The sequence below is a fragment of the Mesoplodon densirostris genome, chromosome 1 (genome assembly GCF_025265405.1).
Source record: "Mesoplodon densirostris isolate mMesDen1 chromosome 1, mMesDen1 primary haplotype, whole genome shotgun sequence".
NCBI lineage: Eukaryota > Metazoa > Chordata > Mammalia > Artiodactyla > Ziphiidae > Mesoplodon > Mesoplodon densirostris.
The window spans coordinates 39,883,023-39,907,971 of record NC_082661.1 but is presented as its reverse complement, the minus strand read 5'-3'; the positions used below and the strand labels follow the sequence as shown (position 1 = coordinate 39,907,971).

At 36.3% G+C, this 24,949-nt stretch overlaps 1 protein-coding gene across 1 annotated transcript in view; it reads right to left on the bottom strand.

Moving 5' to 3' along the window:
• ATAD1 (ATPase family AAA domain containing 1) overlaps positions 1 to 24,949 on the bottom strand; it is a 53,839-nt gene continuing 28,890 nt past the window's right edge. Inside the window, exons 7-10 of the mRNA XM_060102462.1 lie at positions 14,623 to 14,712; positions 11,773 to 11,823; positions 3,475 to 3,608; positions 1 to 1,696 (exon numbers count right to left, since the gene is read on the bottom strand). Coding sequence (XP_059958445.1) covers positions 1,576 to 1,696; positions 3,475 to 3,608; positions 11,773 to 11,823; positions 14,623 to 14,712 — 396 coding nt within the window. The 3' untranslated portion in view covers positions 1 to 1,575. The remainder of the gene's footprint in view (positions 1,697 to 3,474; positions 3,609 to 11,772; positions 11,824 to 14,622; positions 14,713 to 24,949) is intronic.

Below are 24,949 nucleotides of genomic sequence, written 5' to 3'. Positions count from 1 at the left end.
TCTTTATTACATATTTATAAAATAACAGTATAATATAGTTATTAAAAATGGAGATGAAATATTTTATTTTTGGTATCTTATGTTTTGCATTAAATTTTTCAATCATCTTCACAATTTTTCAAAACTTGAACCTCTACCCCACCCACCATTCAAAGAACAAATGAAGAACAAACTATCCAATGGGTTCTAGTGAGAGACTTAATATCAAAGAAATTAATACAGTGGCTCATGAATTAAGATTGAGAATTTTTAAAGAAATATAATAAAAACAAAAATTCAGAAGGCACCTCAAGATCATATTGTGCCATTTTCCTCATGCTGTATGTTTAAGTGCCTATAACAGAATTCTAGTTAATGAAATTTTGGACAAAAAAAGTGTCATATTTTGTGCACAGAGCATCAAATGACTACAGATACAATATGGGGATTCTGCTGTGCATATCTGTACTAAGTAGGACATAATTTATAATATACTAAGAAAAAAAATTTTAATTACAAAATGGGTATTTTTAGCACATTTAGTAACAGCCAGTTGTTTTAAACTATCACTTCATTTTTGATGACCAAATTATATGTGACCATAATTAAAGAACATATAATTTTAAAATAACACTAATAAACCATGGTTACAACAGAACTGTTACATTAAATGAAGAAAGGAAAGTCACATACATGTACTGAGTGGCACTGAGGTTTTTCAAAGCCATTCTTTTGAAAGGCTTTCAGTCCACCTTCACATGTATCAATTAAAAAAATGTCTCTACTCAGTGTGCTTGCAGAAGGAGATGAAGTCAGTTCTGATCACCCAAGTGGCTGACGACCACTCAGTGCTGATCACTGAGCAAGTCTTTTATCTGACTACCCTGACAACCATAACTGAGCCACATCTAAGTCTCTGATGCGGCAACTCCAACTATTCAACTGCAGAGAAACACTCACCTCAGAAACACAAAAAAACACAAACAACAACTGAAACAAGTGACAACTAGAAATGGCTGAATCACTGTACCTTTTAGACACAACCATTAACCTTAGTTTTGTGATATGCTATTTGGTACTTTTTGATTCAGTAGTTGGAGTAAAAAAAAGTTTCTGTATTCAAACCTATTTACAGAACGTCAATATAAAATGTGTGAATATATACATTTAATATACACACATGCACGCACACACACGCACGCGCGCGCACACACACACACACACACACACTCACATATCTAGAAACCAGCACTTAGCCACGTCCTCAATTCTCACTAATGACTCAGTAAATCATTTGTTACTTTAAGACCAGCTTAGATACTATAAGGCTGCAACATATGGCTAAAGAGGTCAAACACAAGCACCCACACTCAGGCTAATTAAATTGTTCCTCCTCATGATTTTCCACAAGTAGTAATACCATTTATATTACAACTATATCTCAATAACTTAGAATTCAGAGTATAAAACCAGTGTCATGAACATATAACTCCCTCACTGTTTAAAGAACACTCCACTCCTTCTGTTCTATTTCCACTAATGGTAAGAGGGCACACCAAACTGGATCACATTGGACTGTACAAATTATCTTTACTCTCAATCTAAACAAACGTGAGTTAAAACATTCTGAAATGCTGCATCCTTTGATTTCTTCATCTTTTCAATTGCCCGATGCAGGTCCTGTTGTTGCACAGGTCGAATTTCATCTTCATCATGGCTAAAATGCAAAAAAAAAACACCCCACCAAATATTCAAATAATTTTAGAATACATCTCCCTAAAATATTTTACCAAGACTAAAAAACGAAGTCTCTTACCCATCCAAGACCCCAAAGACAATCACAATTTACAGCTTCACGTGAATTCTTCCAAGGAATTAATCTATGCATATAAATGTCTTAAGAGATTTTTAAAAAGCACTTACCAGAGGTAGGAAGCTAAAATGGCTGGCTATAAACATAGCTTGGTAACTAAAATCAAATACTTCACACTAAGAATATAAAGGTGTGAAAGTTGATCTAAATGGGATTATAATTCTAATCAAGGATTCAAAAGTTATTCCCATGAAAACTGGAACTAAAAAGTAGCAGTCTTAGGTATATAATATTCATGCATGTGTTTAGCTTTTCATAAACTGAAAATAAAATTCATTCCTACTAATAAAAACCAACTACTCTAAGTCCTCCCCACTTCAATAAGGAGAAAAATATGATCCAATATATAATGTCTCCTTTGTAACTTATAAACACTTAGGAAAAATAATTCAGGGAAAAAGTTATGATAACCTAAGTCCATTACCCAGACTTTTTGCATTGAAATATAACATTTTCAGGGCTTTAAGGACAGCAGAAAAACAGAATTTTCATTAAAATAATTTATTTAAGTAAAATTTATTCATAGGTTTTTTTTTCTCCTCTTAATATATACAAGAATAAAAATCTTCAGAAGATAGATTCTTGGCTATAGAGGTCAAAAGTATTCCCAATTTTAGTGCTAGAGTAGCTGGATTAATCTGGCAACAAATAAATGGAGTGACCCTCTCCACGAAGGGGCTCAAGGGAACACTAAAGATAGGTCCAGAACCAGTGCAGGCACAGCTCCAAGTTAACAGGGTAGCTTTCATGCAAACCTTTCTATACCAAGAGAAACCTTTTTTGGCAAAGCTTGCTAGGCAATACAATGTAATTAAACACAAGAATAAGACAGGCAAATCCAGGTCACTTGGAATGAAAGCCTCAGGAGATGAAGAAGGGAGACTGAGAAACAATGGGGCAAGAGGTAGAGAACTCATTCGACACAAGCCCCCAAAGTATACTGGTTTGCTAAGAGTCACGTTAGAAGGTTGATATTTTGAACAGGGTCTTAGAAATGCAGGGTTATACTGGTTCAGGGCAAGTGGCCTTATGGGAAACACAGGACTTTTGTTCATCAGAGCTGCATTATTCCATATTCCAGTTCACTAATACGGCTGGTATAAGATTGGTTTCTCAAGCTCAAGATACTTTGAAACTGGTTTCAAGTTTGCTGTAGTGACAAATGACTTCTTTTTTAGTAAATACATTATTAACAAGTTGAAGTCTAGTCCACAGCAACGTCCCCATAAATGTGAAATTTCTGGAAGACAAGGCACTCATTTCCATAATGTAAAAATTTTAAATACAAAAGCAATCCAGAGCAGCTGTTTTCCTGGTAGAGATGGGTAAGCTTAAGTTTGTCAGCTTTCTGTAACCCAGTTCATGGATTTCCAGTAGAAATTCAGCTTTTGCTCTTTCTCTTCATTTCAGATGCTTCCCCAAACCACCCTCCCTTGCAAATTCATTTCCAGAATTCTCTTTCAGAAAAAAGGCAATAAATAACGTTAGGGGAATTTTAAATTCCAAGTTACCTTTTTATTCCATAAGCAGAGTTGGTATTATAAAGCAAAATAAAAGAAACTATCCCAAAAGCTCTAAAAGGGTTTGACAAATATTAAGAGATCAACTCTAAATACACATACCTTTCTTCTGATGTAGAATTAACATATTCCCTGACACAGAGGAGGGCAGCATCTCGACACATCTCCTTGAGGTCACTTCCTGAAAACCCATCAGTTTCCTGGGCAACTTCCAGCAGGTCCACATGCCTATCCACCTTAAACAAATATAAAACATACTTTTAAAAAAATGTAAAATATACTGTAAAAGATATATCCAAACATTCTTAGAATTAAAGAAAGTTAAGCATATTGAAACAGCATGCGAGAAGAATCAATAGATAGTATTTTCAGTCTCTAGAAGTTTTCTTTTTTTAACCATAAAAGCTTAAAATTTGAAATCTAATTTTCAGTAACTGTCATTATGACCAAAACATAAATAAGTCTTACTAGATATATCACAGAGTGATGGGGAAGAATAGGCATTCGAATATTGCTGGATTGACTTTGGTGCCTCTTAGGAAGGTCCCACTTTGATACTTTTTTATAATATAGTCAACATACTTGGCAAATAGTCTGGATAATTAAGTCCTGAGACCTGATTTTTTAATATTATGATATTACAAAAATCATATTCTACTAAAATATTCTAACCCTCATTTTAACTGTACTGCTTTGATATTCTACTACCTCAACACTAATTCAGCACCTATGGTTTTGCTCCCCAACCTAAGCTTATACAGTCAAGCCAATTAAGTGATCCTCCTGGGCACATAACAGACTTGGGATAGTTAAAAGCTGATATGTAGCTTAAGAAGAGAAAATGAGAAAGAAAAAAATTGATTATAGTAACTACCATGTATTAAATGATTCTTATATATCATTTGCTGTATTAAGTACTTTACATGGAGTATTCTCATTTAATTCTGACAGGGAAGTATTCTCATTTTCGTTTTCAGAAAATACTAAAACCTGCAGAGGTTAAATAAATTGCCCAAGGTCACACCACTGCCAGAGCCAGGGTTTGAACACAATGCAGTAAAGATCCAGCTGTATTTTTTCCCCCATATAGCTAACCGTTTGTCTTAACATTTATTTTCCCCAAGTTGACTGGAAATGCCATCTTCATTTGTTACTAAATTCCCATTTGTCTTTATGGAAGACCCCGGTGTAACTCTACACAAGGACAAGAGACTTGGAGGTAAGACAACATGGGATCTACTGTTAACTCTGCAACTGTGACCTCACATGACAGTGTTCTCAGTCCTAAATGTGGAGGTTAAATAAAGAGAAATCACATATTGTTTGATAAAAAGAAAACTGCACCCAGAAGGTAGGTGTGGAACAGGCAAGGAAAATGGTAAACTACATATAGATAAATCTAAGCTTTAATATATAAAAACAGTAATAGGGCCTCCCTGGTGGCGCAGTGGTTGAGAGTCCGCCTGCCGATGCAGGGGATACGGGTTCGTGCCCCGGTCTGGGAGGATCCCATATGCCGCGGAGCGGCTGGGCCCGTGAGCCATGGCCGCTGGGCCTGCGCATCCGGAGCCTGTGCTCCGCAACGGGAGAGGCCACAACAGTGAGAGGCCCGCATACCACAAAAAAAAAAAAAAAAAAAAAAAAAAAAAAAAAAACAGTAATAATAATCATTTAATTTGGGATAAAGAACTAAGTAGCACTAAAAGAGAATGTGTAACTTCCAAATGACTAGAGGATGAGGGAAAAAAGAATGAAGAACACAAGAGCAACACTAAAGAACGAAGGACTGGTGGGGAGGTAGGGGAACTGGAGGGGGAAAGGGGAAGGTGTGGGCAGGGGGTGGGTGGGAGGTGTCCAGGGAGGAAAAAAAAAGCATAATACATGGAAAGCACTAAAATAACAAAGAACAAATGCAAATTTATCAGTAATCACCACAAACACAAACAGAAATCATTACATAATGATAAAAAATAATTCACCAGAAAAATATAACAAATGGACAAACCCGCAACAATACTGGGAGATTTGTAACAACAATACTGGGGATATAAGACGATAAGTTCCTAGGGCTCGTTATAGTTAGAATCTGTGATCTAATGTACAGACATAAAAGCTGACAAACTGATTACAGGAATTCTGTATAATCTGGATATTAGTCCTTTGTTGGTTATAGGGTTGCAAATGTTTTTCCTGTGAAGTGTTCTTGCACTTTGTTCATTGTATCTTGTTCATACTTCAAGAAGTCTTAAGTCTGATTACAGTCAGATTTTTCTATTCTCTTTGTAGTTTAAACTTTTTTGTGTGCCTCAGAAACTCACTTTCTCTATAGTTTGTAACAGTGAAAGAGAAAAAATAACCTACACCTGTACCTGTATTATGTATCTATCGACACACATTTATGGAACTGATACACACAACGAACGTCAGGATAGTGCTGAGAGTTCTCTACAACAGGATACCAATGATGGTGTGGGGGGAGGGAGCAGGGGAGGGGTTGACATGAAGCAAAATATTAAGATCACCTTTTAAATCCAGGTGCTAGATTTAAAGTTATTTGTGTATATGTCTAAAATAAAAGACCTTCCAAATTATTCTCCGAGATGTTAAAAATTAGTCCTCCTCCCTCAAAAAATCAACGCCTCCACCCTATCCTTTGCCTTCTCCGTTGTTGGGCCACACTATGTTCTAACCACTCACAAATCTTGTGCATGACAGGGTGATAAAGTCACAAAGATGAACAAAACAAGTATAAGAAAAGAATAAATAGAAAATTCCAGTCATTGGGGGAGAAAGATTAGTAAACAGAGATAGCATTCCATAATGGTTAAGAGAAAGGCTCCATCACTGCTTTGCTATGTAAACCTGGGTAACTCATATAACTTCTCTGGATTTCAGTATCCAGAGACGTGTAAAAGAGTACTAATATGTACTGCTTAGATGAATTGAGGATTAAATAAAACGATGTGTATCTTACCACAATGCTTGGCACACAGCAAGCACTCTAAAAGCAGCCCTTTTTATTTTAAGATAATGGCTGTAGATAAACCGTGAAGTAATGAGAATTATTTTTATTAGGCAAGTATGAAGGCAATTCCCAAGTTAAAAAAAGGTTTTGAGTACTGGGAGCAAATTAGGAATAAATTAATGAACGTCCAAAATAGCTTGAAAGAACAGCACTTACTTGTGTGCGGTTATTCACTAGATCTGCCATTGACTGTACACTGCATGATAATCAAAGCATTTTACATATATTATTTAATTTAAATTATCAAACCGACTCTATGAGATTGTTGGCATTATCTCCGATTTCCAAGTGAGAAAATGAGGCACAGAGATGCTAACAATATTTGCTCAAGGTCACACAGTAGGAAATGGTCAAGCCAGAATGGGATCCTCAGGTCTGTCTCCTAAACCCATGCTTGTTAACTATTCCCGCTGTTACAGAAAATATATAAATTCAGGTTAGTCTGTATAGGGAACAAAAACTATCCTTACTGCAGTGTCAGACATAATACTTGTATTTGATATAAATGTTATTAGTTCTAATTCTTTCATACTTAAAACGTTAAGCCCAAACCAGTATACTATCTTTTTTAAATGAGTGGGTTGTGTTAAGGATCTATCAATAAAGAATTGTGAAAGACTGGAAAACAGTATCATTTCAAAAGCTTCATTCCTTTCTTCAGAGAAGAAAAAACTCAAAATATAAAAGTCTAGCCATCTGTTTGCATCAAAAACTCTAATTCTGCTCAGGAATGTATACGCATGATAATGCTCATCTTATTAAATAAATGTGTGTGCTACTGATTTGAGGCATCTTTTAACAAAATTACATTAATTTCTTACATATTCCACTGAAGTAACAATATGCCTCCAGCATATAAATACCAGCTAGTAGGAAATGAGACATTCCCATGTCAGCAATTATCCAGAGAGCACTCATATTCTGCATTATAAAACTGATTAGACACTAATTCTTTGTACTTTAGTAAGAAACAGAATGCTAAAAATTGCCTGTACCGATGACAAATGTAATTCTAAAAGAATTTCCAAAGATACTACTGTTAAAAAAAGCAGAACACTAAAATCAAAGTTTGTATTTGGCAGAATGAGTAGTGTCTTAAATTTAAATGCTAAAATTTAATGGCCTGTGTGAAGTATGGCTATCATACGAGACAAAGAGCTTACATCTCATAATTTACATTCATCATCTATATATCAATGACCTATATCACCTATATTTACGCTGGACCACATATATGGGGTTCAAAAATGTTAACTTCCAGCCACACTTCATTAAAAATTTTTTAAATAACTGTATTAGTTAACCTGAAGTCTCCGCAAAATTGTTCACAACTACCTTGTAATGCCTGTTAAATTTCTAGCCACATCATAGCCATTCTAATTCAAAAGATCTTGTGAATTCATTTAATCCCCTTTGTTTTCTTCTCTGTTCATCAATGCCTATCCTTATCAAAGGTTGACCAATGGAGCCTGTTTTATCTAAACAGTACTACAACTACACAATGTCTTCTTGAAAGCAGTAATCAAATATTCAGTTAAAAGGCAAAATGTAATTTGTTGATTTCTCATTCATGGAGGATAGGAGTTCCTTACCCAGAATATATGAAAGGTTTTAGGAATCTCCCCGAAACTATACAAAACATTTCAAGTATATATGCAGGGGTTTTTGTTTTTTTTTTGTTTTGTTTTTTTTGGCGTTACGCGGGCCTCTCACTGTTGTGGCCTCTTCCACTGCGGAGCACGGGCTCTGGACGCGCAGGCTCAGTGGCCATGGCTCACGGGTCCAGCCGCTCCGCGGCATGTGGGATCCTCCCGGACCGGGGCACGAACCCGCGTCCTCTGCATCAGCAGGCGGACTCTCAACCGTTGCGCCACCAGGGAAGCCCATATACACAGTTTTTAAAGGAAAGACGACATAGCTTTATCTCTTTATTAAAGGGCTCTATGATCCCCAAAAGGGTTAGTAACCAATGATCTAATCTCTGTAATTTGTTAGACACTTTAAACTTTAGCAAATAGCATATATGTTATTTTGATATATTGTAAAGAAATGAATGAACAGAACACCACTGAAAGATACAAGACTTGAACAACCAGAAAGACATAAATGCTTCTGGGGAGAAAGAGTCAACATCAAAAATATCTTAATTCTCTTAAATTATGATCCACCAAAAACACTAGTGTTTGTTTTTTTTCTTGAATAAGACAAATTAATTTAAAATTCATACAGAAAAAATAGCATACCAAGAAACTGTGGGCTGGGGTACAACAAGAGGGGTCTAGCCCTACTTGATATTAAAACTTACAAGACCTTAATAATTAAGAGTGTGGTAGGGACTTCCTTGGTGGCACAGTGGTTAAGAATCCACCTGCCAATGCAGGGGACACGGGTTTGTGACCTGGTCCAGGAAGATCCCACATGCCGCGGAGCAACGAAGCCCGTGTGCCACAACTACTGAGCCTGCACTCTAGAGCCCACGAGCCAGAACTACTGAGTCCACGTGCCACAACTACTGAAGCCTGAGCACCTAGAGCCCGTGATCCACAATGAGAAGCCACTGCAAAGAGAAGCCTGCACACCGCAACGAAGAGTAGCCCCCGCTCGCCGCAATGAAGACCCAACGCAGCCAAAAAAAGAAAAAAAAAAAGTATGGTGCTGGTGAATAAACACAGAAAAGACCAATGACCTGAATGAATTCAAAGTCCAGAAACATAGCCAATACACACGAGAATTTAGTATATGATAAAGGTGGCTTCTCTAATGAGGAAAGGTTGGACTATTCCAAAAAATGGTGTTGGGACAACTGGGTATCCATTTGGAAAAACAAAAGCAAAATTCAATTCATAGCACACATCATACATCTGGATAAATACCAATTATAGCAAAGATTTAAACGTAAACGATAAAACCATAATGGACATCCAGATATTAAGTATCTCCTAATGAAAGACTATAATTCTACCCAAGAAGTAGTCCTCTCTCCAACTGAACTTAATCTCATCCAGTCTCTTGATCCAACTACCAATTTTAGAGGAATTACTGCTCCTTGTATAATCAGCAAAATTCAGACTATGGAAAAATTTGGACAAACCCAACGTGGTTTTTTCAACAAATAAATTGAAAGGGGAAGAGGGAAAGGACGAGAGACATGAAGGGAGAATCTATAGTCTATAGATTTAAAAAGATTTAAAATCTGAAATAATTGAAAATTACAAACTTTATATGGATCCTGAGTCAAACAAAAACATGGTTTAAAAAAAAAAAGACATTTAGGAGACAATTAGAAATTTGAAGAGACTAGATATTCAATGATAGTAACAAATTTATGTCATTTTTGCTTAAGTATAACAATGGTAATAAGGTTAGGTTAAATAAAGAAAAGAATCCTTCCTTTTAGAGCTATAACTAAAATATTTACAGATGAGAAATGATGGGAAAACATGGGAGGTAAGGAAGTAGATAGGGTATGGATGAAGCAGAATTAGCCATGGGATGATGGTAATTCAAGGAAGCATGAAAACCACTGAAATATAAGTATGCCTCACTACGGGAAGCTATTTGGTTTCTTAATTTAGATAGCAAGTTGAAATACTGAGTTTACATATGAAGTTTATGATAGTGAGGAATACCATGTTATTAAAATATACTTGGTTACAGAGTTTTGGAAAAACAAGTAGCGAAGCTGGAGAATATGGAAACTTCCTTTACAAACATGGTAGTGGAAAAGGACTTTTAATTTAGATCAAACTTAGAAGCCATAAAGGGGGGAAAATCCAGTAAAATCAAGACAAACTAGGAAAAAGTATTTTCAAATCATATAAACAAAGGGCAAATCTCCCTAATACATTAGAGTTCCTACAAATCTACAAGAAAAAAAACATAGTAATAGAAAAATAGGCAGAGAATATGAACAGGTATTTCACACACACACACACACACACACACACACAAATTCTAGAGGCTCTTAAACATATACTGCTCATTTCATCCCTCAATGTAAATGAAAACTATAATGAGATACCATTTTCTACCTATCATGTTGGCACAAAGTTTCATAACATTCTGTTGGCAAGGCTATAGGACAAGAGGCACTCTAACACTGCTGATGTAAGAGTAAACTGGGGGACTTCCCTGGTGGTGCAGTGGTTAAGAATCCACCTGCCAATGCAGGGTTCAATCCCTGGTCCAGGAAGATCCCACATGCCTGTACAGCTCAACTATTGACCCTGTGCTCTAGAGCGTGTGAGCCACTACTGAGCCTGCGTGCCACAACTACTGAAGCCCGCGCACCTAGAGCCCATGCTCCGCAACAAGAGAAGCCACTGCAAAGCGAAACCCATGCGCCGCAACGAAGAGTAGCCCCCACTTGCCGCAACTAGAGAAAGCCTGTGCGCAGCAACGAAGACCCATGCAGCCAAAAATAAAAATAAAATAAATTTAAAAAAAGAGTAAATTGGCATGAACAATTTGACAACTACTACCAAAATTATAAATATCATACCCTTTGATCTAGCAATTTTTCTTCTGGAAAATTCACCCTACTAATATTCCTGGTACAAGTGTGAAATGACGTATGTACAAGGTTACTCAATGCAGCATTTTTATAGTAGTGAAAGACTGGAATCAACCCAAATGTCCTTCAGTGTGGCACTGATTAAATAAATTATGTTATATCCATATAATGGAATCCTATGCAGTGCAAAAGAAAAGAAAAAAGAGAGAACAGAACAAGGAAACCATATGCTAATATGGAATCTCAAAAATAAGTGAAAAGAGAGCAACAGAGAACACTGTATATGGTTTATTAATATGGTTTATGTAGAAAAGGGGAGAGGATTAACACTACATTCTAATTTGCTTGTATAGGAATAACACCATCTGAAAAGATACAGAAGAAATATAAGGGAGATATGAGACTTTTCCCTGTATACCATTTAATATATATATTTTAATTTTTGAAATGTGACTATACCACCTATTTTTAAAATACAAACGATTGAAGATTTTGATTATTGTACCTTAATTCTAAATTCCAACTTCAAAAAATATTGCAATTAAATAAAAACCAAAACCTCCCCATACTTCTCTGCAAAAACAAATGTATCTTATATAACAGGAAACCAGTCTGAAAAATATCAAAGAGGATTTTAATCTGTAGATATGAAAACACATGGCTTTTTAAAAAGCAAATTACCTTTAATTAGTTCAGATATGCCATAATAATTGAGTTGTATGAGCAGCCAAGAGTTTTACAGTAATTTACAAGTTCAAAGCTACATTATTCCCAGGTTCCTTTTTCATTTGTCTAAAATGATTTTATGAACATAAATATTTTTATATTTATAAGATGGGGAAAAATGTAATTTTCTACTTACATTTTCATTTTTCAAGATGAGTTTCAGGATTGCTTCTCTTTGTTTTAGAGCCTAAAAGTAGGATAATTTCCAGTTAGCATTTAAAAAAAAAGGATCAACTAATTTTCCTAATATTTCTTCCTTTCCATGTAAACTACCTGACAATACCTATAAGAAATGACAGAAACTCTGACAGGTCATGGAAACTTTTGACTAAAGCAAGGTCTAGATTCTAGACTCTAGATTAATCATTTGTGGCCATCTTACTGAACTGTATCTTCTTATTCTGAATCCCCAGTGCCTAGTACCATATCTGGAAAATAACATGCCCTTAAATATTTCTTGGGTGAGTAAATGAATTCCTATGACTACCAATGTCTTTCCTCTACAGCTCTGCAAATCTCCTTAATTTAGGAAATTTCTGAAAACTCACTGCTGCCATAAAATTTTTTATCAGTAACTGGAAGAGATGGCAACAATAACTGCTCGGTTCTTCCATTCAGCATGTAACTTCCATGTCCACTAATTTATATTAGTGAATTTTATTTAGTGTTAATAGCATATTAGTTTATATGCTTGTATGCTCCCCCCAACCCCAGTGATGCTTCATATTACTAGAGAATAGGAACTTTTATAGAATACCTGACATATACAGTAAATATGAATGCTTTTAAAGATTATTATGGTTGAACTCATCCCTATTCCCACAACCACTGAAAAAAACAGAGCCAGTTACAATGAGTACCAAATTAAGTGACCTGAGAAACAAAACCAAACTGTTGTTTCTGTAATTCAAATGTGTTAAGTATGAAGGTTAATTTGGTATGTTAGGCGATCACCAGTAGGTACTTTTTGTTAATAAGCATTTAACTTGGAAAGGAGTTTTAAGGTAAGGTTAATCATACACTTTGTTATCATAGTTAAACAGTAAGAAAAAAATTATCCTATAAAGTGCATGTGTGTGTTCAATAAAAACAGAATGAAGAGGGGGATTATAAAAATCCCAGTTTCTACATTTCAAGTACACAAATTTATGACAAATTTGAAAAAATCTTTTACAACCTATTTTGAACTCATACAAAAATATATTAAACTTGCAACTTTAGTAAAGGCTACTTTCCATGCTGTTGTACCCTATGTTCTATTCTACTGTACATCAAAACCCTTTGTTTGCTCTTAGACGATAAGCAGAGATTCTATCAAGATAATCTTTACCTTCAGAACCACTGAGGTGAACTGATTATCTCTAAAAATATTCTGATGTCTTGGTAACAAAATAAGATCAAATATCTTGTGTGAAGCATACAAAGTTCATCTAAACCTTCAGCAGTCAACCTTTCCAGCCTCATCCCCACCTACTTTCCTTGATGCCCCCTAACTGAACTATCCCCAGAAGTCACCATTAAATATGTGCTTCCACACCTCCTTGCCTTTCTTCATTCTGGTAGAAAAGCATTTCTCTGCTTCACTTGACTGTCAAATTGCTACCATCTTTCATCCTTCAAGGTCCAGCTCGATTCTGTAGGTTTCACTAACTCCTCAGACAGAATTATGTTTTCATCATCATCTCAGGTTCTCACAGTTCTTTAAGCATATTTTTGTGAAGTACATTTTACATTTTTTTTTTTTTGGCCACGTGCCATGCAGGATATCTTAGTTCCCCAACCAGGGATCGAACCCACGCCCCCTGCAATGGAAGCACGGAGTCTTAAACCGCTGGACCGCCAGGGAAGTCCCCATTTTACATTATTTATTTTTGTGTCCGGCTCCCCTGCAATAAAGAGTTCTTTTAGGACAGGGGCCACGTTCTATTCACCAGAGCCTGGCAGGTGTCTGACACATATTAATGCTCAATAAATATTAGTCATATTAAGTACATTTTATAGTCTCCTATATCACATTAAAAAATTTCTGCACTGATCCATCAGGTAGATTTTCTAACAGACTGCCTAAGTAAATGTATACCCTCAGAGGAATCAGAGGCTGCAGCTGCAGCAAAGAGCCAGCCAGAGTAACTGTGCAGAGGCCATAGCCACCAATTTCAGGAAACCATGTTTACTGCTACAAACTGTTAAGCTGAAGAATATAAAATGGGGCAAATATTTTTAGGCCAGAGATTTTAATTTTGAAAGAAGTGACAGTGTAAGTTCTTCTACACAGCAATATATGTAACATGCTGATTGTATGGTGCATAGAGTCTATTACTAACCCTGTTTGTTTTTTTCTTCTTTAATCTAAAAGCAGACAAAATTCAGTATTTAGGGATTTTGTGCAAAAAAGTATCAAGTTTTAATCCTCTACTTGAGGGTACTTTTAACTAGCAAAAAAGAATGCTAGAAGAAGATACTTACTACCGGTTCAACACCACCCTCACATTTGCATTCTTATGTTAAAGTGTAATATCATAGCTACTGGTTAATCATTAATCCTGCCACAGGAAAGAACTGCCAATAATTAATCAATTAAATACCAGGTGTCCTTCCTGTCAGGCCTTCAGAACGGTTCTTTAACCCTAAAACCCTAATTTCATCCTATCCTAAACCAAAACTATAATTTACATTTTCTTATGTATCTTCCATAGGTAACTTTACTGCATTCTAAAGAAAATCACTGAAGTGTCTAGGCAAACTTGAGGTAATGAGATACTTTGAAGAGAAGCAAACAACATTGATCTTAGGAAAGAAAAATGAAAAAAGCAAGAAAAGGAGTGGAAAGGACCAAAGTAATTAGGGGAATCCTTGCCCTGTTCCTCCCCTGCCTGTCATAAATAATAAGTCTTATTTTTTAATCATTCCCTTTGTGAAATCACAGATGAAGACATGTAAAAAAGCGAATATTTAACTGTTCATAATATCAATCAAATCCACCTACAGGCTGGTTGATATGAAATCTCGTAGGCATTCTTCTCATTATAGCTGAGTCAAGATCCTGAGGACGATTAGTAGCTCCCATCACTATGACCTAAATATATAAAGAAAACAAAGGTATTAAATATACCAGTAATACTCCTTTCAGGTTGTTATTACTAGGGCTTAGAAGATATAGAAAATTAAGTGGGGTTTAAACTAAATCTTCTATAGGAAATCTGATTGTAATCCAGTATTACTCAAATATTTATAGATACAAATCAGCGTTAATCCTAAATACCTCAAATGATAGCAAAGCTGGTAAGGCTGATGCATTTCGCCAGACTTCTAGTAACTAAAATAATAATTATTCAGTTACTGAGGAATTATAAAAATTTTTAAAAACCTATTGTATTTTCCAAAATATGGTTATTCAGTGGCTACATGTTGAATAACTTAAAGCTATTTATGTTACAGTTTGGGAGTATATATGAGGGGAATACTTCAAGTCCTTTAATAATATTAAGGAGAGAATCATTTCCCCTACCAGAATCTGAGGATTCTGGTAATAGTAATAGATATCATCTATTTTTCCCTCTGGATTTCACATCATTTCATGGCACTATCAGCACTGCAGGTGACATCTTCTCAGTGCTAATAAAACCTCAAGCAATCCAATTTTAAACAAGGGCAACAGAATAAAAGCAAACATCAAAATGTTGGGTAGAATATTAAAAAAAAAAAGAAAAAAAACTGCTGGTGGCCCTGCCAGCCTCTGGGTCTATGCCGCTTATTTATAAAGAATGTAGAGATGAAAAATCAACATGAATAAAGACAAAGATATACAAAACTATTTAATTTCTGAATGGCTTCAATATTACCATTATTGTTGATATTTCTGTATAATATAATTAAGCACACAGCTGTCATCCAAAATGAAATTTATTGGTATTCTAAGGAAAACTTTTATTTCAGCCTAAGAGGTCTTAGATTTCTGAAATAATCTGAAATCTAACTCCAGAACAACATGTTGAAAAATACACTAACTCTTACATTCTACTTTTTTTTTTTTTTTTTTTTTAAGGCTATGCTGTGCAGCATATGGGATCTTAATTCCCAGACCAGGGATCGAACCCATGTCCCCTGCATTGGGAGTGCAGCATCTTAACCACTGGACTGCCAGGGAAGTTCCTTATATTCTACTTCAACTCTTTACATTTAACATTACTCAACTGCCAAATTACTTTCAATTAACTGTGAGAGGTTGCCACCTAGAGGGAAAAAATATACATACAAATTTGAGAAATAGTTCCATAATATAATGCAATTTTGTATTTAGGTCAAGTGATCCTAAAGTCAAAATATTAATGCTCTTACCTGTTTTTCTTTACTGACTTTCTACAACTCTATAGAATTAATAAGGAAAATTTCTACCTAATGTAAAACAAAGTCTTTAAAAGTGATCAAATGAATTAATTGTATAAGATAAAGGATGAATATAGTATATTTTGAGATAGAGTATTCATTAGATATTTAGAGAGTTCAAAGTGATATGGAAGCTTGTTGAAGACTGATCATATTATGTTGTAGAGAATCACAAAAAGCACTGTGGTTGAGGCAGCACCTGAAAAAAACTGAAAAAGGGGCTGTGCTTTGAGAAACATTCTAGGTAAACAGCCTGAAACAAAACAAAAACCCATTATGAAACATGAAACACTAAAACTTAGGATCAAGGAATCCAGATAAATCTAGCACAACATGGACTAATGAATTTATGTGGGGTGATAACAGATATTCACGATGAAGAAGCAAATCAAGAGTGATTGACATCACTTAAAGAAGTAAATTTTAAGGAGTGATTTTAAGGGGCAAAAAAGATAACCTTTACACATATATTAACTCTACTTAGTGCAAATAAGCTAAAATTAAAAATGGGAAGCAACAGTAATTTTTTAGTATTTATGCAGCAAAATTAATGTACATTTTAGGTATTAGTTAAGACTTCTAAAAATCTTTAAAACAAAATATTAAGACAAATTTTTTACCATTTCACATTTAAAACAATCAGATCTAAATATATACCTCAAAAGCTGAACTATGTCAATGAATACCCTAAAAATAATGTTAGCTTTTACGTCTCATGTCTCTCAAGATGAAGAATGTATCATTGACTAACTTGGATTTCCAGTAGCAGTGACAGGTTTAATTGGGCCATTCAACTATTTTTGTTTCCTCTGTGGCAAGGAAACAAAGAAAGTAAGTTGGGGTACTGGGCTCCATCCATAGTCACAGAATAGACAATTTTAGAGGAAAGCTAACTGGTTCCTATTAAAGAAGATGTCTAAAACTATTATTCAAATTAGTAACAGCCATTTTAACCCCCTCAACACAAAAAAAAGTTAAAAGTAACATCTTTATTTTCTTCCTCAAGTCTGTCATAATAGAACAGTAAATACTATTAGTATAGTAAAGAATAACAGTTCTAAAAATTCAATTTTAATTTGCTGTATCAGAACCACACTGTGGGGCTCTGGACGAAGTGACTCAGGAGTATATTTCATCCAAATTATTTTATAATATTATCATTATTTCCTTGGTTTTAAAATAATACTCTGATAAGATATAATAGTAACTATCAATATTTCTCTCTTACATGGGCTAACTATTCTCTGCATACTTTAAATACTATTGCTTAGGAGGATAATTAGTGTTTGGAAACCTGCAAACTAAACTCATTGAATAGATTTCTCAGAACCAATGATTAATATAAATTGTTTCTAGTAATTCACCAGAATTTATCTATGTTGTGCTTTCTTCTCTAATCATTGAACAAACACTAAAGGCAATTTTCCCTCAAAATGAAATTATACTTTCATAACAGTGATGTAGGACATGGGGCTTAATTTTCTTCTTAAGAATCAAGTGTCTCAGCACTTCAGATTTATGGTAATGTGGCGGACAAAGGAGATCCTTAAACCCTCTGGCTACAAAACATGCAAAAATAATAAAATATTTTAAAAAACTAAATTAATCAATAAATCTGCAAAAAAGTAAAGGAATTAAGCTGAATCCAGCAACAAAGCCTATACATGATGGAGGCAAGCAAGGGTAGAAGTTGACCACATACCATCTGGACACGTACAGATTTTAAAAAGTGGTGTGTGTGATGAGAGACCACCCTACATAAAGTTGGGACTCATGAAGTACTATGGCCTGAGAAAAGTGGTGAAATATTAGAAAACCTATTTGGCAGAGTCAAGCCTTGGTTCGTGGAAAGATATATAAACACACACACTAAATCTCTGAGATTTCATGGTTCATGGCCAGCTAACATGGATCCTGAACCTGAATTTACCTGTCTTTGGAAAAGAACACAGCAGAGACAAGTACAAAATCCTCTTAGAACAGCAAACCGTCAATGTAGATTCCAAAAATTCACACACAAAGTTCTACCAAATATGATTTTTCCCATGAAATCACAAAACACACAAGGAAATAACCATCCTAAACCCAAATGATAGAACAAGATGTACAAATACTTCTATGCTAGAATTACTGAAGATGGACTATAAAATTCGTGTTAATACATTTAAAGGAATAAACAAGAAATAAAAAAAAATCACATAGCAAATACTTATGTAGCATATATATACCAGATACTGTTACAGGCACTTTACTCAGATTAAATCCTTAAAATCCTACAACAGTTCTGAGGTGGATACAATTCTTCCCTTTTTATAGATATTACCCCCTCTATTCAGACACAGGGTGATTATATAATTTTGCCAAAGTTACAAGGCTAACTGATGCCAGGGCCCTGCTTTACTAAGCCAACTGGCAAGAGACCATCAAAGCTGATCTGGCAGACCTGAAAAAGAATTTATAGAGCTGAAGAATATAATAACTGAAATGATAAGCTCAATGAAAATGCTACATAGCTGAAGGGATCCAAATGAAGCCAGAATCATCTAATTGGAAGAGGTAAAGAAATTACCCAGAATATAGCACAAAGAGATGGAAAATATGAAAGAGATGTTAAAAAACATGGAATATAAATAAGGTATATCCAAATGGCTTTTGATAAGATCACAAGGAAAATGGAAAAGAAAAAATATTTGAAGAAATAATGGTTGAATTTTTTTTTTTTTGGCTGCGCTTGGGTCTTCATTGAGGTGCGCAGGCTTCTCATTGTGGTGGATTCTCTTGTTGCGGAGCATGGACTCTAGGTGTGCAGGCTCAGTAGTTGTGGCGCATGGACCTAGTTGCTCTGTGACACATGGGATCTTCCTGGACCAGGGCTCAAACCTGTGTACCCTGCATTGGCAGGCAGATACTTAACCACTGTGTCACCAGGGAAGTCCCTCTATGTTTTCTTAAAAGGGGCAAAAACAGATTACAAAATAGAAAAAACCTACTGAAGTTAAAAGAATGAAAAAACATTATTAACCTTCCCAAAACTTTTCCATGAGAAAAGTTTTTAAATACATATATACATGAGATATAAAATAGGTGATTCATGGAAGGGGCGGGGGGGGGGGAACCCAAACAGAAAAATGGCTCTAGAAGTTCCATTTCCAGCAATATGGCAGAAAACCAAATATGCCAGAAAATTTTTTAAATTTTCTTTTAAAATACATTATTGATCTGGCAAGAAAGTATGGAATATTCAGAGGTGAAGAACTAGGTGAAAATGGGAACTCCAAGATGTAAATTGAACAATATAGCTGGCTTTCTCTCTGGGGGAATACCAAGGGACATTAATTTTGGTTTTCACAGCATTTCAGAGGAAAGAGACAAAGCCTACGACAGAAGACTGTCATGTATAAAATTGGAAAGGTGCATGTGACAGGAAGTGGTTAAGTATATAAGTATCAGCAACTAATGAAAATGAAAGTATAAAATTAAGTTTAAATTTAAAAAATATATATATGTAAATAAGTTTGACTACTCAAAGTACAGAGAGGCCTGTACAAATTGGAAGCATCCTTTTGCTACATTAGTCAGAAATTAGCAAGCAAAGGAAATGTATTTAACCGCCCTACTTCCCTGATTTGTGACAACGTACTGTTAAGTTGTGTGGCACTGACAAAACTAATACCCAGTTGATTCTTTTTCTAGCTTCTTTTAATCATTCCTTAGAACCTTACAGAAAAGGATATTACAGTTTAGAACATCTGAGAGCTTGCAAGGAAAAACATGCAGCCCCACTTTAACTAAGAAACGACAGACCTGGGTTGGAAACAAGATGTCGGAGTAAAAGAACTTGCACTCGCCTTCTCTCATGAAAACACCAAAATCACAACTAACTGCTGAATAACCATCAACAAAAAAGACTTGAACAACCGAGAAAGATATTCTATATCCAAAGACAAAGAAGAAGTCACAAAGAGAGCATAGGAGGGGTGCAATCGTATAATATATAATCAAATCCCATACCTGCTGGGTGGGTGACCCACAAACTAGAAAGTAATTATATTGCAGAAGTTCTCCCACAGGAGTGAGAGTTCTGAGTCCCACGTCAGGCTGCCCAGACTGGGGGTCTGGCATCAGCAGGAGGAGCCCCCAGAGCATTTGGCTTTGAAGGCCAGTGGGGCTTGATTACAGGAACTCCACACATGGAGGGCACACTCAAGGTCCTGTGTGTACCAGGACCCAGGGAAAAAGCAGTGACTTCACAGGAGCCTGGAGAAGACCTACGTGCTGGTCTTGGAGGGTCTCCTGGGGAGGCAGGGTGGCTGTGGCTCACTGTGGGGACAAGGACACTGGTGGCAAAGGTACTAGGGAGTATTCATTGGCATGAGCTCTCCTGAAGTCTGCCATTTTGACATCAAGATGAGGCCCCACTGCAGGATCCAGTGCTGGAACGCCTCAGGCCAAACAACCAACAGGGCTGGAACACAGCTCCACCCATCAGCAGGCAGGCTGCCTAAAGTCTTCCTGAGACCACAGCCACCTCTAAACACACCCCCTGACACGGCCCTGCCCACCAGAGGGACACGACCCAGCTCCAATCTCCAGTGGGCAGGTACAAGTCCCTCCCACCAGGAAGCCTGCACAAGTCTCTAGACCAGCCTCATCCACCAGGGGACAGACACCAGAAGCAAGAGGAACTACAACACTGCAGCCTGCGGAATGGAGACCACAAACACAGAAAGTTAAGACAAAATGAGACGGCAGAGAAATATGTTCCAGATGAAGGAACAAGATAAAACCCCAGAAGAACAACTAAGTGAAGTGGAGATAGGCAATCTACCCGAAAAAGAATTCAGAGTAATGATAGTAAAGATGATCCATGATCTTGGGAAAAGAATGGAGGCACAGACTGAAAAGATACAAGCAATGCTTAACAAAGAGCTAGAAGATATAAAGAACAAAGAAACAGAGTTGAAGAATACAATAACTGAAATGAAAAATACACTAGAAACAATCAACAGCAAAATAACTGAGGCAGAAGAACAGATAACTGACCTGGAAGACAGAATGGTGGAAATCACTGCTGTGGAACACAATAAGGAAAAAAGAATGAAAAGAAAGGAGGACAGCTAAGAGACCAATGGAACAACATTAAACACACTAACATTCACATTACAGGGGTCCCAGAAAGAGGAAAGAGAGAAAGGGCCTGAGAAAATATTTGAATAGATCATAGCTGAAAAATTCCCTAACATGGGAAAGGAAACAGTCACTCAAGTCCAGGAAGCGCAGAGAGTCCCATGAAGAATAAACCCAAGGAGGAACATGACAAGACACATAATAATAAAGTTGAAAAAATTAAAGTCAGAAAAATATTAAAAACAACAACAGGAAAAAAAAAATAACATACAGGGGAATCCCCATAAGGTAATGAGCTGATTTTTCAGCAAAAACTCTGTAGGCCAGAATGGAGTGGAGTGGCGTGATATATTTAAAGCGATGAAAGGAAAAAACCTACAACCAAGAATACTCTACCCAGCAAGACTCTCATTCTATTTGACAGAAAAAACAAAAGCTTTATGGACACTCAAAAGCTAAGAGAATTGAGCATCACCAAACCAGCTTTACAACAAATGCTAAAGGCCACAACTGGAAACAAGAAAATTATGAATGGAAGCTCACTGGTAAAGGCAAACATACAGCAAAGGTAGAAAGTCATCCACATGTGGATATGATATCAAACCCAGCAATTGTGAGGAGAGTACAAAAGCACGATACTGTAAATGCATTTGAACTTGAGACCAGCAACTTAAATCATATATATATATATATATATATATAGACTGGTATATCAGACTGGTATATCAAAACCTCATGGTAACTGCAAACCAGAAACCGACAATAGATATACATACAAAAAAAGAAAAAGGAATCCAAACACAACACTAAACATAGTCATCAAATCGCAAGAGAACAAAAGAGGAAAAGAAAAGAGAACTACAAAAACAAATCCAAAACAATTAACCCAATGGCAATAAGAACATTCATATCAATAATTACCTTAAATGTATTAAATGCTCCAACCAAAAGACATAGGCTGGCTGAACGGATACAAAACAAAGACCCACATATATACTGTCTACAAGAGACCCACTTCAGATCTAGGGACACATACAGACTGAAAGTGAGAGAAAGGAAAAAGATATTCCATGCAAGTTGAAACCAAAAGAAAGCTGGAGGGCTTCCCTGGTGGCGCAGTGGTTGAGAGTCCGCCTGCTGATGCAGGGGACACGGGTTCGTGCCCCAGTCCAGGAGGATCCCACATGCCACGGAGTGGCTAGGCCCAGGAGCCATGGCCGCTGAGCCTGCGCTTCTGGAGCCTGTGCTCTGCAACAGGAGAGGCCACAACAGTGAGAGGCCCACATATCGCAAAAAAAAAAAAAAGAAAGAAAGCTGGAGTAGTGATACTCATATCAGACAAAACAGACTTTAAAATAAAGACTGTTACAAGAGACAAGGAAGGACACTCCATAATGATCAAGGGATCAATCCAAGAAAAAGATATAATAATGGTAAAAATATATGCAGTCAACACAGGAGAACCTCAATATACACAGCAAATATTAACAGCCATGAAAGGAGAGAGTGACAGTAACACAATAATAGTGGGGGACTCTTAACATGCCACTTTACCAATGGACAGATCATCCCAAAATGAAACTAAATAAGGAAGCACAAGCTTTAAATGACACATTAAACAAGATGGACTTAATTGATATTTATAGGACATTCCATCCAGAAACAACAAAATACACTTTCTTCTCAAGTGCTCATGGAACATTCTCCAGGACAGACCATATCTTGGGTCACAAACCAAGCCTTGGTAAATTTAAGAAAATTGAAATCATATCAAGTATCTTTTCTGACCACAACACTATGAGACTAGATATCAATTACAGGAAAAAAACTGTAAAAAATACAAACACATGGAGGCTAAACAACATGCTACTAAATAACCAAAGAATCACTGAAGAAATCAAAGAGGAAATCAAAAAATACCTAGGAACAAATGACAATGAAAACACGAAGACCCAAAACCTATGGGATGCAGCAAAAGCAGTTCTAAAAGGGAAGTTTATAGCAATACAATCTTATCTCAAGAAACAAGAAAAATCTCATAAACAACCTAAACTTACACCTAAAGCAATTACAGAAAGAAGAACAAAAATACCCCGAAGTAAGCAGAAGGAAAGAAATCATAAAGATCAGATCAGAAATAAATGAAAATGAAGGAAACAATAGCAAAGATCAATAAAATTAAAAGCTGGTTCTTTGAGAAGATAAACAAAATTGATAAACCATTAGCCAGACTTATCAGGAAAAAAAGAAATAGAAATCAACAGAAATAGAAATGAAAAAGGAGAAGTAACAACTGACACTGCAGAAACACAAAGGATCATGAGAGATTACTACAAGCAACTGTATGCCAATAAAATGGACAACCTGGAAGAAATGGACAAATTCTCAAAAGCACAACCTTCCGAGAATGAACCAGGAAGAAATAGAAAATATAAAGAGACCAATCACAAGCACTGAAATTGAAACTGTGATTAAAAATCTTCCAACAAACAAAAGCCCAGGATCAGATGGCTTCACAGGCGAATTCTATCAAACATTTAGAGAAGAGCTAACACTATCCTTCTCAAACTCTTCCAAAATATAGCAGAGGGAAGAACACTCCAAAGCTCATTATAAGAGGCCACCATCACCCTGATACCAAAAGCAGACAAAGATGTCACAAAAAAAGAAAACTACAGGCAAATATCTCTGATGAACACAGATGCAAAAATCCTCAACAAGGGCTTCCCTGGTAGCACAGTGGTTGAGAGTCTGCCTGCCGATGCGGAGGACGTGGGTTTGTGCCCCGGTCCGGGAGGATCCCGCGTGCTGCGGAGCAGCTGGGCCCGTGAACCATGGCCGCTGAGCCTGCGCATCTGGAGCCTGTGCTCCGCAACAGGAGAGGCCACAACAGTGAGAGGCCCGCGTACCGCAAAAAAAAAAAAAAAAAAACTACAATGAGGTAACACCTCACACCAGTCAGAATAGCCATCATTAAAAAGTCTACAAATAATAAATGCTGGAGAGGGTGTGAAGAAAAGGGAACCCTCTTGCACTGCTGGTGGGAATGTAAATTGATACAGCCACTATGGAGAACAGTATGGAGGTTCCTTAAAAAACTAAAAATAGAACTACCATACGACCCAGCAATCCCACTACTGAGCATATACCTAGAGAAAACCATAATTCAAAAAGACACATGCACCCCAATGTTCACAGCAGCACTATTTACAATAGCTAGGACATGGAAGCAACCTACATGTCCATCAACAGAGGAATGGATAAAGAAGATGCGGTACATATATACAATGGAATATTACTCAGCCATAAAAAGGAACGAAATTGGGTCATTTGTAGAGACGTGGATGGACCTAGAGAGTGTCATACAGAGTGAAGTAAGTCAGAAAGAGAAAAACAAATATCGTATATTAATGCATATATGTGGAATTTAGAAAAATGGTATAGATGATCTTATATGCATAGCAGAAATAGAGACACAGACGTAGAGAACAAATGTATGGATATCAATGGGGAAAGGGGGGATGGGAGGAATTGGGAGATTGGGATTGACACTATACACTATGATACTACATATAAAATAGACAACTAATGAGAACATACTGTACAGAACAGGGAACTCTACTTAATGCACTGTGGTGACCTAAATGAGAAGGAAATCTAAAAAAGAGCGGATATATGTATATGTATAGCTGATTCATTTTGCTGTACAGTAGAAACTAACACAACATTGTAAAGCAACTATACTCCAGTAAAAATTAATTTAAAAAAAAAAGGCTTAAAGACCCAGATGTAAGACCATA